The following is a 17,266-nucleotide window of genomic DNA, read 5'->3' on the forward strand; positions in this document are numbered from 1 at the left end:
CTTTATACCTCTGTCTCAACATAATCTTTTATAATAGTATTATTGTGAGAGTTATGTGATGTATAGTTATGATGATGAAGGTAGTGAGAAAAAACAGTGTTTGAAAAGATGATAACAAGCTTATGATGTAGAGATGGTGGAGAAGGGTGGCAGTCAGGCATGGGGTGAAGTGAGTGTCTTGGAGGGGGAGATAACATGCATGACGGAGGGGAGAGGGTAGGGGAGGATTCCAGGTCCAGCTGTCTCCCAGTGATATGATTGTTTGTTTGTTTCTTGTTGTCTTTTCTTGAAGTTTCTGATTCTAATCCTTGTCAATTTGTGCCTGTAACTGTTCTGTGCTGTTCATTGCGCTGTTCTGGGCCGTGCAGATGGGATCTCACAGAGCCCTATATAAGAATCCGCGTGAGTGGAGCTGTCAGTATCACAGGCCTTGAAGTAAAGTCTAGGGAGACAGTCAACACGTGTATTGTTCTTTACCCGGCTACAGGGGACAAAACAATCCTGGCTAACTGTGTGTCCTCTCCTCGGTCTGAGTGTAAACTTTCTGATGGTTGTGGGTAGGTGTGACTGTCAGACGTATGAGAGGGTGGAATATCTAAGTAATATTCCTACAGTAACGACATTATTTCTGACACCTCTCCACGTACTGTGTAGGGAATGAGTCAGGCTATGACACAACAGCACAAGACATTTAAAATTGCTTCCTGGTGGGATGGATATTTAATTAGCAAAAATAAACTACACCATCTGGTAATTTATGGTCTGAAGGGCTCAGAGAGACAAATGTAATACCAAAATTTTAAATAACCAAAAATTTAATACATAAATCCTGCACCTTTATTTTTTTTTCTTGTGTGTGTGTGTGTGTGTGTGTTCCACTGTTTGTTTGATCTGCTGCAGTCTCTGACGAGACAGCCAGACGTTACCCTACGGAACGAGCTCAGAGCTCATTATTTCCGATCTTCGGATAGGCCTGAGACCAGGCACACACCACACACCGGGACAACAAGGTCACAACTCCTCGATTTACATCCCGTACCTACTCACTGCTAGGTGAACAGGGCTACACGTGAAAGGAGACACACCCAAATATCTCCACCTGGCCGGGGAACCGAACTCTGGTCCTCTCTCTCTCTGTGTGTGTGTGTGTGTGTGAACAGGGCTACACATTAACCCTTGAAAGCCCATTCATTTATTTGTTGGGCAATTTCAATTAATTTTTTATATGTTTCTATTGACACTATTCTAAGACATTTTTACTCTTTATGTTTATCCTCAAAAATTCTTCATTATTGGAAAAAATGGCCGTCACCTGAAGGTGACACTGAGCACTAGACGTACTATACTAGCTCAACATTGCTGACTATTCTTGCTTTCAAAAACGTAAAACATATATCGTTTATGTACATCATTGAACAGATGCCGCTAATGGGAATTATTGTTGATCAAATCAAATGCATTATAAAGGTTTACTGAATATTTATTGATCATAATTCTATCATTGTTACATACTTTGACAATGAATATCCTTTTCCTTCAACAGAGAACCATATATATTTGACTCAGGCATCTGAGGAAAAATAAGAATACCATTCCTATGATCTAACATAATCAGTTATGCACATTGGAGACATGCTTTTCGTATACATTATAAAAATATCATAGTTATGGAAGTGATATTGATGGATGATGGACTTCCACTCCTGCCAAGTAAAAGAAAGTGACAAAATGATCCACCTAAAAAAATCTTTTGTCCTTATTTGTTATGGAAGACAGAAACAGTATCCTTGTTATTTATGGAAGACATATGTTGTTTCCTTATTTATTATGGAAGACATAGAAGCAGTGCACATGAAGAGGTACAGTGCACTTTTTGCACATGATTCTGGTCCTCTGGTGACACTCTGCACATCGGGCTTGGTTGCATGGTTCTTGTACATGGCCCAAAATGTCAGCATCAGTGCGTACTTTCTGATGCACTCTTTTCTCCCCCCTTACTCCGCAGTAAGGTGACTTTGTAGATGGTGTCTGATAAGTTCCTAAGTAGCCTTGAACTACTGATCGCCTAAAGTCACAGTATGTCATTTTACTATTGCCACAGATTCTATGAATCTGCCATGCATTTTGGCATGCTGCATCAAGACCAAATGCAAAAAGGGGAAACCACCATTTCTTTCCTCTAAAGGACACCCTCAGACCATCTACATTTTGGTCAAACCGATCCACTCCTCCCATGAATTTATTGTACATGGTCACCACATATGGACAATCAACTTTGATTTTCTGCCTCTTCTTAGCTACACTTGCAACTCTGTCCACTTTTGTTATCGGTTGGCACCCAAAACAATTTGATGCAAGTGTTTCTTTACCATCTTCTGGAGGGAAAATCGTGACTTGTACTACATCTCTGCCTCTAATTTCTTGACTTGCACCTGCTGATTCTTGGTACTCATCGTCATCGTCTGTGCTCTCCAATATTTGTAGCATCTCTTCAACAGTCAGACTGAAGCAAAAGAAAAAAAAAAATATATATATATATATATATATATATATATATATATATATATATATATATATATATATATATATATATATATATATATATATATATACGAGTATGTTGTCTATAAATTACATAGCTAGTTGTTCTGTCATCATGTCCACAAACATACCGGAAAAAAATAAAACACTAGATAACAAGTGATAAATAAAGACTATTCAGCTGCAAACTATACACCTATCATCTGCTGTTTTCACACAATGGTATCGGAATAGTATCTCCAGTGTCCAGTGTCACCTACAGGTGACACGCAAAATGTATTGGAAAATATCATACCAGAGATAAATCTAATGGCTATATGGATGTGATGCTTTCATTTAGCATCCTATTGTGTTTTTCAACAAAGATACAGAACACAGTCACTCACCTCTTAACTCTGTGTTCAGCCATTATAAGAGAAGAACTTGAACATTTGGTGAAATTCCCTCAGAGCATCATCTTCATCCTTCTGGTGTGTCTATGTACAAAGACAGACACTGGCGGGTGATGAGTATATCAAAGAAAACAGACATGATGGGGCTTGTAGAAAACTTAAACTTAATGGCTACCTAAAATAAATTTCGGAGATATAGCAAAAGGAAAGGCGCTGACGGGTTAAGAGGCTTGCCCATTTGCCTCGCCGCTTACCGGGACTCGAAGGGAGGGGAGGAATTTGTATAAGTCAAACATTCGCGTTTGTCCGATTAACCATTTCCTGTATTAGTCCGAGTTAGCGAGCGTCAACAAATATATATATATATATATATATATATATATATATATATATATATATATATATATATATATATATATATATATATATATATTGTTGCGAAGGTGTATTGCAGCAGCCGCCCAGATATGTACGTGTGCCTGTGTGAGTGTGGAGCAGCATCATAAGAGAGTACAAATGGGTAGTACATATGAGTACATATGTGCAGACTTTAGCTAAAGGGTGAGCGAGGTGTTGGTTGCTCGTGTTTATGAAACTGTCACACCTTAATGGAAGGGACGCTGAGCTAAGCCTCCATGATGGAGATGTTGACCCCGGAGGTCACGGGGAGATAAGAGTGTGTGTATGTGTATGTATGGGTGAGGGCACTGGCCAACCCTGGGAAAATGTGTCATATATATATATATATATATATATATATATATATATATATATATATATATATATATATATATATATATATATATATATATATATATATATATATATATATATATATATATATATATATATATATATATATATATATATATATATATATATATATATATATATATATATATATATATATATATATATATATATATATATATATATATATATATATATATATATATATATATATATATATATATATATATATATATATATGATGGAAACTGATGAGTGTAAAGTGAGAGCAGGAGTACTTTCTTTTATCTGTCGGCACCAAAAGAGCATTGTGAATGAGAGTCAATATGGAAGTTATGTGCCTTGTCTTGGCCATGTCTCTTTTTTTGGGAGCGGCAGACTTGCTATGTATGGGAACCTTTAAAAGAACCTATTTTCACTTATTGCTGTGGTATGCATGATGTTGTAAACTCCTTAGTGCATCAGTTGAGGAGAAAGAAAACTAATGTTAATAAAAGTTTGCTGGAGTCCATTTTTGTTTTATTTGCCAGTACATTACAAGATCTTGTGACTTACATCAAGGCCACATTCTGATACCTTAAGAGATGATTAGTTACTGTTTGTCCATGTAGTTCATGTAGAATCCTGTTTAACCTTCACTTGAATCATGAAACCTTTGAAATATCCAAGAATTTCCATTACTGCTTGTTAGCAGTGAATAAGATAAGACACATAAGTGCTTGATAGATTGAAAAAATTATAAATGATATAGGGATAGGTTAAGGTGAAATGTAGCATACAGGTTAAGTGTGGGAGGAACATATTGGATTTGTAAGAAAGTGGAGGGTGAGGAAGAGAAGTGAAATGAGCCATAGGGCCTTATTCAGAAATGCTCTGTTCTCTCATCAAAAACTTTTTTCAAGGCCATAGAGATGATCAGTGGAGGTTTTCAAGAGTGTTTCTCCACTTGATAATGTAAAAATCTCATCACTACCTATAGATATGTAAAAACACCTTAAAAACTTACACAAGTTTAAATAAGGTCTGTTGAAGTAGTGGAGGTGAAGCACAGAAGAGTTTGAGAATACAAGCCATAGTCACCATCTTATCTTCCTGGTGATCATGTCCTGTGGCTGGTATCAGTAAGCACTCTAGATAAGCAACAGTGACTAGGAATGCACTCCACACACACTCTTAGTTGCTGTCTTTTCCTTGATGGTGTCTGTGTGTGTGTGTGTATTTGTGTGTGTTTGCAGTGTCACAGTGATTGGTCATGTTGGGTTTGTGAGGTGTTGTAATGTAACAGTACTGTTATCAGTGAGGTGTGGTAATGTTATCAGATGTGGTAATGTTGCCAGACAGATGCAGCATTGTCATCATTAGCACAAACCAGCCATATCTTCCTTTATCTCTTCAATACCATGATGTGTTCTCATATTCATTCTGTTTACTATTTGGTAATTTTATACAACTTCAGAAACATATGTTGGGATTAGATAGTAAAGATTCTAGCCATTAATTTTTTGACCTCCATAAACCCTTCCTAATGCAAATAAAATTGTTTAATCATACCAAAAATAATCAAGATAAAAATGCATCTCCGTATTGAAGGGGTTAAGAATCCTAAACATACATTTATCCCCTTCAGGTTAGAAAAGTGAGGGAGGAAGAAAGAGGAAGAGGATGACAGGACGGGGAGGCAGAGGAAGAGCAAGAGGACGAGGGCAACAGCAACAACAACAACAACAACAACAACAACAACAACAACAACAACAACAACAACAACCTACAACCTTTCCATATTACCCAAACCAGGTGAATAAAAACTGAGTGAGTCTAATGAAGAACAAGGACATTAATCATTTCAGTTTCAATGCTTACAAAGTGTGATTTTTTTTTTTTAGGATGAAATATCTGCCTATCTATCAAGCCTACAGCTGCAGGAAGAGAAGAGACCAGTGCTGGAAGACTCTGGAGGACGAGGAAGAGGAAGAGGAAGAGGTGGAAGAGGAGGAGGAGGAGGAGGAGGAGGAGGAGGAGGAGGGATAGCAGCAACAATTGAAGGAGTAGGAGGAGGAAGATCTGATGCAAGTGGAGGAAATATGCAAGGAGGAGGAGGAGGAGTTTATGTAGGAGGCATAGATGGAGGATTAGGAAGAGGAAGAGATGACACAAAGAATGCAAAAGGAAGCACTGGAGTTGTGGAAGGCAGAGGAGCAAGAGGAGGGAGAGGAAGAGGAGTGAGGAGGGAACGGACACACAGCACTCGCCTGCAGAGGATGAGTGAGACAGAGGAGCAGGTTGTGTGGACCAGACCCCAGCACATTATTACCAAGAAAGGTGAGGCTCTAGCACTTCTGTTTATCTACCTATTTCTGTGTGAGAGATGCATTGGACCAGGGACACAAAAAGAATTAAAGAAAAGGCTCACAGGTGCCAGTCCCTAAAGAATTGTCAAAGGACCATTCAGAATTGCAGGATAAATATCTCAAAACCTATCTCTTGAAAATGTCAGGGCATAGGAAGAAGGAAATACAGAAGCAGGCAAGGAGTTCCAGAGTTTACCAGAAGAGGGATGAATTGTTGAGAATACTGATATTACCACTATTGCTGCTGCTGCTCCTGCTCCTGCTACTACTACTACTACTACTACTACTACTACTACTACTACTACTACATCATCATCATCATCATTATCATCATCTGCCTAATTTCTTCTTATGTTGCCCTTTTTTCTTACAATTTCCTCCTCACATCTGTCTTTCCTTCTCATATTTCTTCTCATCCTTCTCTTCTCCTTTTCACTTCCTTATTCTCTTCCTGCTGCAGCTCCCTCTTCCTCCTCTTCCTCCTCCTCTCATACCAATCCTATTCTTTGCTTACTGTATCTCTCACTCACCTAACCTAACCTAAACTAATTCCTTCAGGTACCTCAGGCCAGGGCATTCTGCTTCGGACTAACTACTACCCAGTGAGGCCAGACCGGACTGGTGCCTGTGTGCTTACCATGTCTCTTTCAACCCCGAGGAGACACGCACCCCAGTCAAGAAGCTTTTACTACGCCAGCATTGTGGTGTTCTCGGTCACTACATCTTTGACGGAGCTCAGATGTTCCTCTCCCACAAGCTGATCCGAGATGTGAGTGCTTCATTTCTTGGTTGGAGTATTGTGGTTTTGTGTTGTAGTTTTTTCAATGCCCTGCTGTTTTCTTGTATGTTGTCTTTTTTTTCCTTTGCTTTGTTTTGTGTTTTCTAGATGTTTTTGTGATGTGAGTGCCTTGTTTCCTGGATTTGGTTTGAGTGTTGTGTTTTTGTGTGGCAGTGTTTTCTATGTCTTGCTGTTTTCTTGTATGTTGTGTTTTTTTGTGTTTTGTTTTTTCTTGCTTTCTTTTGTGTTTTCTATGTCTGTTCTTTACACTTGCTATAATTTTTCTCCTGTTCTTCCATTTTTACATTTTTTTTTCTTTTGCTTGATATCTTTCTTTTTATCCTCCTCTTCACTTCTTTCTTTTCCTTCTCCCTGTGTGTCTTTCTCCACCTCCATCTTCCCCTTCACATCTTCTTTCTGTTTCTTCTACTTACATATTCCCCCTCCTTCCTCACATATTTTTCCTGCATCATCTATACCTTCTTACATCTCTCCCTTCATCATTCCTCACTTCCTCCCCTTCTCTTTCCACTCCTCTCACAGTATGTCACTCTTCCTGCAGCCCACTGAGTTGGCTTCCCGGCGCCCTGACAATGGTTCACCCTACACCCTCAAGATCAAGTTCATTCGAGAGATTCCCCCGTCAGACACTCAGTTCTTGCAGGTGGGTATTCTCTCTCTCTCTCTCTCTCTCTCTCTCTCTCTCTCTCTCTCTCTCTCTCTCTCTCTCAAGTGAAGTAATATAGTTAGTGTGCTTATCCTAAACTTCCTTTCCTTATCTGGTTCATGTGTTTCAGATCTTCTCCATACTTCTACGTCGCTGCTATGAGTACCTGGGCCTCACTAAGATTGGGAAGCATTACTATGATGCCAAGAGAGAGATTCAGAACCCCAAGCACCAGTAAGGTTCTTCTTTCTATCATGTCCTCTTTATTTCTTCTCTCTTCTTTTTTACCCTTTTTAGATCAGCCAGTTATTTTTTGTGTGTAAGAGGAAAGCTAGTCAGTGGCAGCAAATTCAAAGGAGGACTGTTTTGTGTAGCTTTCTTAGGTTGATATCTCTATCATGTACTCTTCATTTCTTTCTCCTTTTTTTCTATTAACCTCTGGATTTGCTTTGTTTTAGACTAATCAGTTCTTTTTTGTGTGTGAGAGGAATGCTGGTCATTGGCAGTAAATTATTCAAAGAGGTATTTTTGTAGCTTTCTTATCTCATTATGTTCTCATCTTTGTTTTCTTGTCTTGTTTCTTATCCCTTGAAAAGAGTACTAGGTATGTTCTCATCTATTAGTTTAATATCTCATTATGTTCTCATCTTTGTTTTCTTGTCTTGTTTCTTATCCCTTGAAAAGAGTACTAGGTATGTTCTCATCTATTAGTTTAATTTTTCTTCCTTCTCAGCTTCTGCCTCGATCTTCTTTTCTCAGTTTTCTTCTCGTCTTCAAAAGTTTCTGTAGATGCCCCAGCTTGTCTTCATCTATCAATTTCTTTTCTCCATACCATTCAGTCTCTGTCTTTTTATTGATTCAGTTTCTTTCCTTCCTGTCCTCAAAAGAGACCACAGATATCCATTATTGTCTTCATCTGGCAGTTTTATTTTCCCACTCCCCTCCAGCTTCTGCTATTTCCTTTTTTTTCAGTCTTCCTTACGTGTCCTTATTTTTTTTCTAAGTTTTCTTCATGTTTTCAAAAGACCCCAGGTATTTTTTCATTCATCTCTTTTCCTTTCCTTCAGCCTATCTCTCTTCTCTCCTCTTTTCAGTTTAGTCTCCTATGCTCAAAAAATTTCCCAGATATTCAGATAGTTCTTCATTTTTCTCCATTTATCTCTCTTTTCCTTCCCCTTCAGCCTCTCACTCCTCTCCTTTCCTCAGTTTAGTCTCCTGTCCTCAAAAGAGCTGATATATTTCTTCATTAATCTCTTTTCCTTCCCTTCAGCCTCTGCTCTCTCTCCTTTCCTCAATTTAGTCTCCTGTCAAAAGACTCAGTAGATATCCCCTTGTGCACTACCAGGGTGGCAATCTGGCCTGGACAAATCTCCAGCATCAGGCAACATGAGCACCAGATCCTCCTGATGACTGACGTGATACACAAGTTCCTGCGGCTGGACACTGTGTATACCCTCCTGCCGCCTGCACACCACCCACCCCAACAACCTGGTCAGTGCTGGCTGTGGACAAGGAATAATGGCTTCAGGCTTAAGGAACAGCAGAACTTATTGAACAGAGCAGTATAAAACCAAGAAGTAACATCAGGGAAGAGCCAATGCAAAGGCCAAGCTTCCTAACCTACATCTATCATGACTTGGTGGATTTAAATGAGAGATGTGAAAGAATGGGTTCAGAAATAGTGGTAGGTAAGACATTACTGGTTCAAGCACGATGGATTTAAAAGAGAAATATGAAGGAATGGGTTCGGAAATAGTGGTAGGTAGGACATTGTTGGTTCAAGATTGATATGTTTAAAAAGAGAAATACAAAAGAATGGAATGGGTTCTGTAATAGAGTGGTAGGTAAACATTATTGGTTTCAGCTTGATAGATTTAGATTGGATATGAAGGAATGGGATCTCACATTAAATAGTAGACATGAAATAATGGATTAAAGCTTGGTAAAGAATAAAAGAAATACATTGTTAGTTCTGGCTTGATATATAAAGATGAGATATAAAGAAATGGGATCTCAAATTGAATAGTAGACATGAAATAATAGGTCCAAGCTTAGCAAAGAACCAAAAAAAAGATAGGAAATAACCAGTTCTTAAATAGAGAGGTAGATAAATGGAACAAACTCAGGAATCACTCTGTTAATGCTGGTTGGGAGCTGATGAAGACCTCTCAGACAGTCTCTCACCCTATCATTCCCTGTACAGAAGTGGGCAGCTGAGCGGGAGGTGGTAGGCATGGTGGTGATGACGAGGTACAACCAGCGCACCTACACCATCCATGAGATTGCCTGGGACCTCACCTGTCTGGGGAAATTCAACTATCAAGGCAGCCAGATCACCTACCTTGACTACTATCAGAAAGTGAGAGAGAGAGAGAGAGAGAGAGAGAGAGAGAGAGAGAGAGAGAGAGAGAGAGAGAGAGAGAGAGAGAGAGAGAGAGAGAGAGAGAGAGAGAGAGAGAGAGAGAGAGAGAGAGAGAGAGAGAGAGAGAGAGAGAGAGAGAGAGAGAGAGAGAGAGAGAGAGAGAGAGAGAGAGAGAGAGAGAGAGAGAGAGAGAGAGAGAGAGAGAGAGAGAGAGAGAGAGAGAGAGAGAGAGAGAGAGAGAGAGAGAGAGAGAGAGAGAGAGAGAGAGAGAGAGAGAGAGAGAGAGAGAGAGAGAGAGAGAGAGAGAGAGAGAGAGAGAGAGAGAGAGAGAGAGAGAGAGAGAGAGAGAGAGAGAGAGAGAGAGAGAGAGAGAGAGAGAGAGAGAGAGAGAGAGAGAGAGAGAGAGAGAGAGAGAGAGAGAGAGAGAGAGAGAGAGAGAGAGAGAGAGAGAGAGAGAGAGAGAGCTGTTTGCCAATATGATAAGTGGATTGGAGAAATAAGGGAGGACAAAGAGTTAAAGGTTTTGGTGAGAGGAGAGAGAGAGAGAGAGAGAGAGAGAGAGAGAGAGAGAGAGAGAGAGAGAGAGAGAGAGAGAGAGAGAGAGAGAGAGAGAGAGAGAGATTCCTCTTCTCTTAACTCCACACTAATTCATCCCATTCACTCATGCACTCATCCATCCTTCTGTAGTCTTATCTATCTTTACCCAATATTTTTCTCTTATCTCTAACTCCTCAACCCTTCCCAATTCACTCCATACCCACTCCAGCACTGTACCCATCCCTCCCCCACACAGGAGTACCAGGTGACAGTGCGCGACCCCCACCAGCCACTCCTCCTCTCACGCCCTAGGAAGCGAGACCAGCGGAGGGGACAGAAGGGCAACATCTACCTCATCCCAGAGCTGTGCGTGGCTACTGGAGTGTCCCAAGCCATGCGGTCCGACCCTCGCCTCATGCAGGACCTGGCTGCCTCCACACGCCTTGGTCCTGATCAGAGGGTGCAGGCGCTGACGAAGTTCAACACTACTCTGTTTACTAATGAGAAGGTGAGGAGCATGGAGCAGAAGGGACACAGTGATGCATGGTAGAGCCCTTATTCAGAAATGCCTTTCCCTCTCACTATGGCAATCTTCCAGGTCCACAGAGACAACTATGTAGCCAGATTTTCAAGACAGTTTCTCCTTTTGATAAACTAGAAATCTTGCCAATCTATCACCAGAACCACAAGAAATACTCTTGAAAATACAAGTATCATCAGCTGAAGCCTTTGGAAAGCAATGATGGTGAGAGAGCAAAGTGTTTCAGAATATGGGCATAACAGTAGAAGATTAGTGTGTGATGAACTTAGAGATGAGAGAGATTGAAGATAGTTAATGTGAAGGTGGGGAAGAGGCAGAGTAGGAGGTGGAGACATGGATAGGGGAGATGATAATGCCAATAGTAACAATATGTAACGACAAGAAAAGAAGTCAAATTTGAAATATGTAGTAAAGAAAAAGTAGTGTGAGGGAAAAGTAGTAAGAGTAGGAAAAAAATAACACTGTTTTGTTAACCCTAATAGGTGAAGACTGAGTTGGACCAGTGGGGCCTGAGCTTCTCCCAGGAGTTAGCACAGGTCCGGGGACGCATCCTGCCAGGGGAGGTGCTGACCCAGGCCCACCACTCCTTCACCTACACTGGAAGTGATGGAGATTGGGCCAGGGAGGTGAAAGGTCAGTGCTACATCTTAAGATAATGTTTCCTTTTTAATCTTCTCCTTAATTTTGTTCCCTTTTATAAGCTTAACTCTTCTTCATCCCACATTTCTCCCTTATCCTGCTTGCATCTCTTACTTTCATTCCTTTTTCATTTTTAACTTTCCTCTCATCCCATATTGTTCCTCACTTCTTTTTCCTGTTCTAGTGTAACACATTGCTCCCTCAGCCACACATTCTTCCCTTACCTCTCACTGCTCTCTCTCTCTCTCTCTCTTTCTCATTCAGACATGCCCCTCATATCACACACCTCCCTCACTTTTATTCTCCTCTCTTTCCTTTTAAGCCCTTCACTTTTATTCTATCTTCATTTGCAAATTCCTCACTTACCTCTCCCTGCTCTCTCTCATTCAGATGTGCCTCTCAGTGTGTGCAGGGAGGTAGGGCGCTGGGTCCTGGTGTTCCCCTCCCGGCAGCGTAAAGAGGCAGAGGAGCTGGTGGCAGGGTTGAGGAAGGTGACACCCACGCTGGGGATGGTGATGCCACAGCCTGCCATGTGAGTGCTGAGGAGGATGTGGCAAGAATTAACCAGTGTTCTCAATCATTCATCCCATTCTCTGTTAATGCATTGTAATACTTCCCTATGTGCTTGTGTAGGACTAGGGAGATGGGGCAGAGTGACAGGCCATAAGACTACATAACATAACCAGAACCCTTTCTATCACACTATATATATAATATTTTCTGTTAATGCATTCTAATTACTCCCTTTGTGTTTGTACAGGGAGATGGTACAGAGTGACAGACCACAAGACTATATAACATAACTAGCCCTTCTCTCAGACTTTATATAATAATTTTCTCTTAATGCATTCCTATACATTTCTATGTGTTTGTGTGTTTGTACAGGGAGATGGTGCAAGGTGATGGGCCACAGGACTACATCAAGGCATTGGGGAAGCACATGGGGGTGGGCCTGGTGGTGTGTGTGGTGCCAAACTCTCGGCTGGATCGCTACGTGGCTGTTAAGAGGCATGTGTGTATGGTGATGGCCGCTCCCTCCCAGGTCAGTGAGATTTGTGATGTTGATGGTGGTGTTAGTGGTGGTGATAGTGAATTTGTGTTGTTTGGTAATACATTGTTGTATCTACTTTGTTTCTTTTTCATCTTCTTTTCTTTTCTTTGTGTTTGTTTTCTCTCTGATAATTTTAATCATGAGGATGTTGATAGTAAGTTTATGTTGACTCATTAAGCTTGTTGCTGTTTTCTGTATCTTTTATTTTCAGCACTAGTAACCATTAAAGTTATCCTTGTTACATATAATATCCTTTTTTCTTCATTTAAAAAAAAAATCCCTTAGATGGTGCTGGCCAAAAGTCTGCAGCACAAGGGCCGCCTGCTGGCCATTGTGACACGCGTGGCTATCCAGATCAACTGTAAGCTGGGAGGGGAAGCCTGGTCTGTGCAGATGCCACTCAGGGTGAGGAAGCAGAAGCTGAGTGTGTTTTGTGTTTTGTGCCATCCTCTCAGTTGTCTCTCACTCTTATCTAATTTGAGTAATCTGTAGCTACTACTTTACATGATAACATTCCTTGAGCCTATGAGCACTACTGTTCTTTCATCAGGAATAGTACTTTGAAAAGCGACAAAGATGATTAGTCACATCATATCATGACTGCTTTTCCCCTTAGATGGTGCAGAATTTATGAACTATCCCTATAACCCTTAAAATGCCCTCAAAATACCAGTAACTTTCACCAAACCTTATTAAAAATAGAAAGACAAAACATTGACATGTTTGTTTATGAATGTAGTCCTTATTTTCACTCCTTCACTTCACCAGACCCAATCAAGACCAGTGAAACAAGATGGAACAAGACGGTGAAATGTTTTGTCATTCCTTACCATTACCAGTGCATCTTCTTTCTTGCAGAACACAATGGTGGTAGGATACGATGCTTACCATGAGGGAGGCCGGCGTGGAGGGGCATCATGGGGGCTGTGGTGGCTTCCTACAACCAGAACCTCACTCGCTACTTTGGCCAGGTGACTCGCCACGCCTCACACCAAGAACTGGCCAACAACTTCAGTGCTGCCGTCACCAGTAAGGAGGAGAGGGAGTGGGAGGAGGAGGAGGAAATAGGAATGGAAAATAGAGGAAAAGAAGAGGAATGTGGATAATGGAAGATATTTGAGATAATGATAGGGAGTGAGAGGAGGAGGAGGAGGGGAAAAGGAAAATAGGAGTGGAAAAATAGAGGGAAAGGAGAGAAGAGGAATATGAATAATAGACGATACTTGAGATATGTAGAAGGAAGGCGATGGGAAAGAAGAGAAGTGTGAGTTATGAAAGAGAAAGAGAAAGATTATAGAAGCAGTACTAACACAACCATACAGTCTGTTATCCACTAATCTTCTTCATCCTCTATCTCTTTCTCTTTCTCCTCACCCTTCTCCCTCACCCCTTCCTCTCCCTCTCCTTCTATCTTCAAGCTGCTTTGGGCCACTATGCTCGGGTCAACGGGTGCCTGCCGGAGCGAGTGTTGGTGTACAGGGACGGTGTGGGGGATGGACAGCTCAACTACGTCAGAGACACAGAAGTTGCTGCCATAAGGGTAAATACTGAAGCTTCTAAGAGTGTTTGATTGAGTAGGTAAATACTGAAGCTTCTAAGAGTGTATGAGTGAGTAAGTAAATAGTGAAGCTTCTAAGAGTGTATGAGTGAGTAGGTAAAGGAGGATTGCTGTGTTTAATGAGTACTCAAGTCTCTAGATCTATTGAAATGGGTGAAAGATAGGTATTGACTAGGAAATTTATGTTGATAAATCATGAGTAGATACAGAAGCTTTTCCTTATAGTTTATGAATGAGTAAAAGGAGGAGGATTGGTGAAAAGTGTTTGCTGTATTTAATGATAGTTACTCAGGCTTCTAAATGTACTGAAATGAATGAGAGATAAGTATTGATTAGGAAATGTTTGGTAAATTGTAATGAGTAAATGCAGAAGCTATTTTTCTTTAGGTAAGGCAGATGTATAATTAGTATTATTATTTATGGAAGAATTTAATGCCAGCCAATACCAGTAACTTAACTTCTGTGTTCCTTCACTCACTACTATGTTCTCATGTTCCTGTGTTGTGTTCTCACTCCTCTTGTCCCGTTATTTATTATTATTATCTATGGTAAAACTCAATACCATTAGCATAACTTCTCTGTGTTCCTTTATTCACTCCTATCTTGTGTTCTCACTCTTTCCTCCCATCTCATCCCACAGGAGTGCTTTGCTGCGTTCAATTTCAACCCGGGCTTCAGCTTTGTGGTGGTGAGCAAGAGGATCCACTCGCGCTTGTTTGCTGAGGGTGCCACCACTGGCCGCCCTGTCAACCCCCCGCCAGGCACTGTGTGTGATGACGTTATCACCCTGCCAGAGAGGTACTGTGCTTCATTAGTTTTATATTTTCAAAGCATTAAGTCCAGCTAAACAAAGGAGATTTACTGGTGTTGATGTATTTACTTCATTATTATAGCGTCATAGGATTAAGTCAAAGAATATTTACTGGTACTTATTTATTGACTTCATTTTTATTGTTTTATATTATTTAGCTGAACAAAGGAGATTTAATGGTGTTGATGCATTTACTTATTTATTATCATTTCATAGAATTAAGTCAAATTAAACAAGGTCCATTCACTGGCATCAACATATTTACTTCATTATTTACCTCTGTTCTAATTTTTCAAGTTTGAGTCAAGGTAAACAAAGAAAATGTACTGCCATTAATACATTTACTTCATCACTTCTCTCTACATCAACACTGGGTCACAGTAAGCAATATAAGTGAAATCAGACAAGGTACACTTACTGCCATCAACTTATTCACTCCTTCATTATATTCACCCCAGTTCTAATTTTTCAAGTTTGAGTCAATGTAAACAAAGAACATTTGCTGTCATCAATATGCTTACTTCATCACTGTTCTCTACATCAACATTGAATCACAGTAAGCAAGGAACACTCACCAGCACCACTACTCTGTCCTCCACAGGTACGACTTTTTCCTGGTGAGTCAAAGGGTTACCGAGGGCACCGTCACCCCCACCTCCTATAACATCCTTGTGGACCACAACACAAACCTGGACCCTGACAGACACCAGCGCCTCGCCTACAAGCTCTCCTTCCTCTACTACAACTGGATGGTAAGAGTCATTGTATTTGCATGTGATGGTAGCTCAGGCCTTGTAGTCACAAAATCCTGTTAAAGACCCAGGGATGATGTCAGCTCACCTTCCTCTACTACAACTGGATGGTGGGAGTCATTGTATTTGTATTTAAGAGGAACTTAGGCCTTATAGTTACAATATCATGAAAAAGAGATTATGCCAGTCCCCAGAGTAGAGCCAAAACAGTGATTCACTATTAGATAAATGTCTTAAAACCTTCTTATCAAAAGATTTTAAGTCACAGGCTGGATGAAATGCAGCAACAGACAAGGAGTTACACAGTTTTTTTTTTTTTTTTTTTTCATAAAAGAAGGGAAATCTGGCTAAGGGCAACAAAAATGCTTAAACAAAAAGTACTTTAGTAAAAGGAATGAAAAATTAAGAATGTCTGAGTCTTGCATTCAGGAGGTGGACAGAATAGGAATGTGAGACAGTAGAAAGTAGGAATCATGGTAGAATAGTTAGCAGCACCTTCATTCCTGCACATCCTTCATTTCTATACCTCCTTTCCTCTTGCAGGGCCCAGTGAGAGTGCCAGCACCTTGTCTATACGCCCACAAGTTGGCCTCCATCACTGGTCAAGCTATCCATGACTCACCACCACCCAGCCTGGCAGACAAGCTGTGGTACTTGTAGGGCAGCTGTGGCATGTCTGTGGCTGTGGTGGCTGCCTCTTCTGGCTGGCTACATCACTGTGTTCATCTACAGTAGTTGTATTAAAATATCTCAGGCTCAAGATGTCTGGTGGGGTCAAGTGAAAGTACATGTATGTAGTAGTAAATGCCTAAAGGCGGGTTTACACCTGGCCTGAAGGCTGAAGGAAGAGGGCTAAGGCAGTGTGTGTGTGTGTGTGTGTGTGTGTGTGTGTGTGAACTTTAATTGAGATTAATGAGTGAGGATTCAGCACCATTAGTAGGAAAAAAAAAAAAAAAAAAACGCTTGAGAATCTTGACTAATCATCTTTGTGATCTTTGAAAGATAGAACAAAATATATTGAATACACATCACATAAAGAAAATAACATGTACTGTCCTGTTGGCTACAGAAATAAAACTCAAACTTTACTGTTGTTATTTGTGAAGAGGGAAGAGGGGCGGAGGGGAGGCAGCTTGATACCTGAGGTAAGGGAAGAAGAGAAAGGGGAGGGGCTTGGTACATGATGGGGGGGAAGAGGGCCAAGGGGAGGCTGAAATATCAATAAAGGAAGAAGGGGGAGAAGTGGGAGAACATTATTTACATGTCAAAATGCATTACATTATCAAAGGTAATAAAAAAATCGTGATAACTAATGCTAGATATATTTGTTCCCGTGCGAGAAAACAACGCTCGGGGAATTTTAGAGGAAATGGTAATCGCTGCTGTCTGACGTACGATAAATGTAACCTATCGTACCTATCAGATGAAACACACACAAACATAAAAAAATATATCACATGAATAAAAACAAATACGGGAAAAAACAAGAGTAATAACACCAATAATTATAATGTACATAAAAATAGTGAAACAAACAGA

At 40.4% G+C, this 17,266-nt stretch overlaps 1 protein-coding gene and 1 long non-coding RNA gene across 2 annotated transcripts; both read left to right on the forward strand.

Moving 5' to 3' along the window:
- Positions 1 to 4,614: 4,614 nt before the first annotated feature.
- Positions 4,615 to 5,629, forward strand: LOC123512994. The gene is made up of 3 exons (XR_006677230.1): positions 4,615 to 5,119; positions 5,311 to 5,477; positions 5,567 to 5,629. It is a non-coding gene; the product is annotated as an uncharacterized LOC123512994 (long non-coding RNA).
- A 46-nt stretch (positions 5,630 to 5,675) lies between these two features.
- Positions 5,676 to 16,815, forward strand: LOC123512988 (piwi-like protein Siwi). The gene is given in 19 exon segments (XM_045269767.1): positions 5,676 to 6,002; positions 6,590 to 6,634; positions 6,637 to 6,800; positions 7,372 to 7,473; positions 7,607 to 7,710; positions 8,822 to 8,935; positions 8,937 to 8,967; positions 9,680 to 9,835; positions 10,632 to 10,883; positions 11,399 to 11,549; positions 11,946 to 12,087; positions 12,441 to 12,597; positions 12,892 to 13,011; positions 13,465 to 13,528; positions 13,531 to 13,635; positions 14,025 to 14,146; positions 14,805 to 14,962; positions 15,577 to 15,727; positions 16,271 to 16,815. Coding segments are annotated over 19 exon segments (2,493 nt in total). The 5' UTR covers positions 5,676 to 5,764; the 3' UTR covers positions 16,388 to 16,815.
- The last annotated feature ends 451 nt before the right edge of the window (positions 16,816 to 17,266 follow it).

The sequence above is a fragment of the Portunus trituberculatus genome, chromosome 35, assembly GCF_017591435.1.
Source record: "Portunus trituberculatus isolate SZX2019 chromosome 35, ASM1759143v1, whole genome shotgun sequence".
Taxonomy (NCBI): Eukaryota; Metazoa; Arthropoda; class Malacostraca; order Decapoda; family Portunidae; genus Portunus; species Portunus trituberculatus.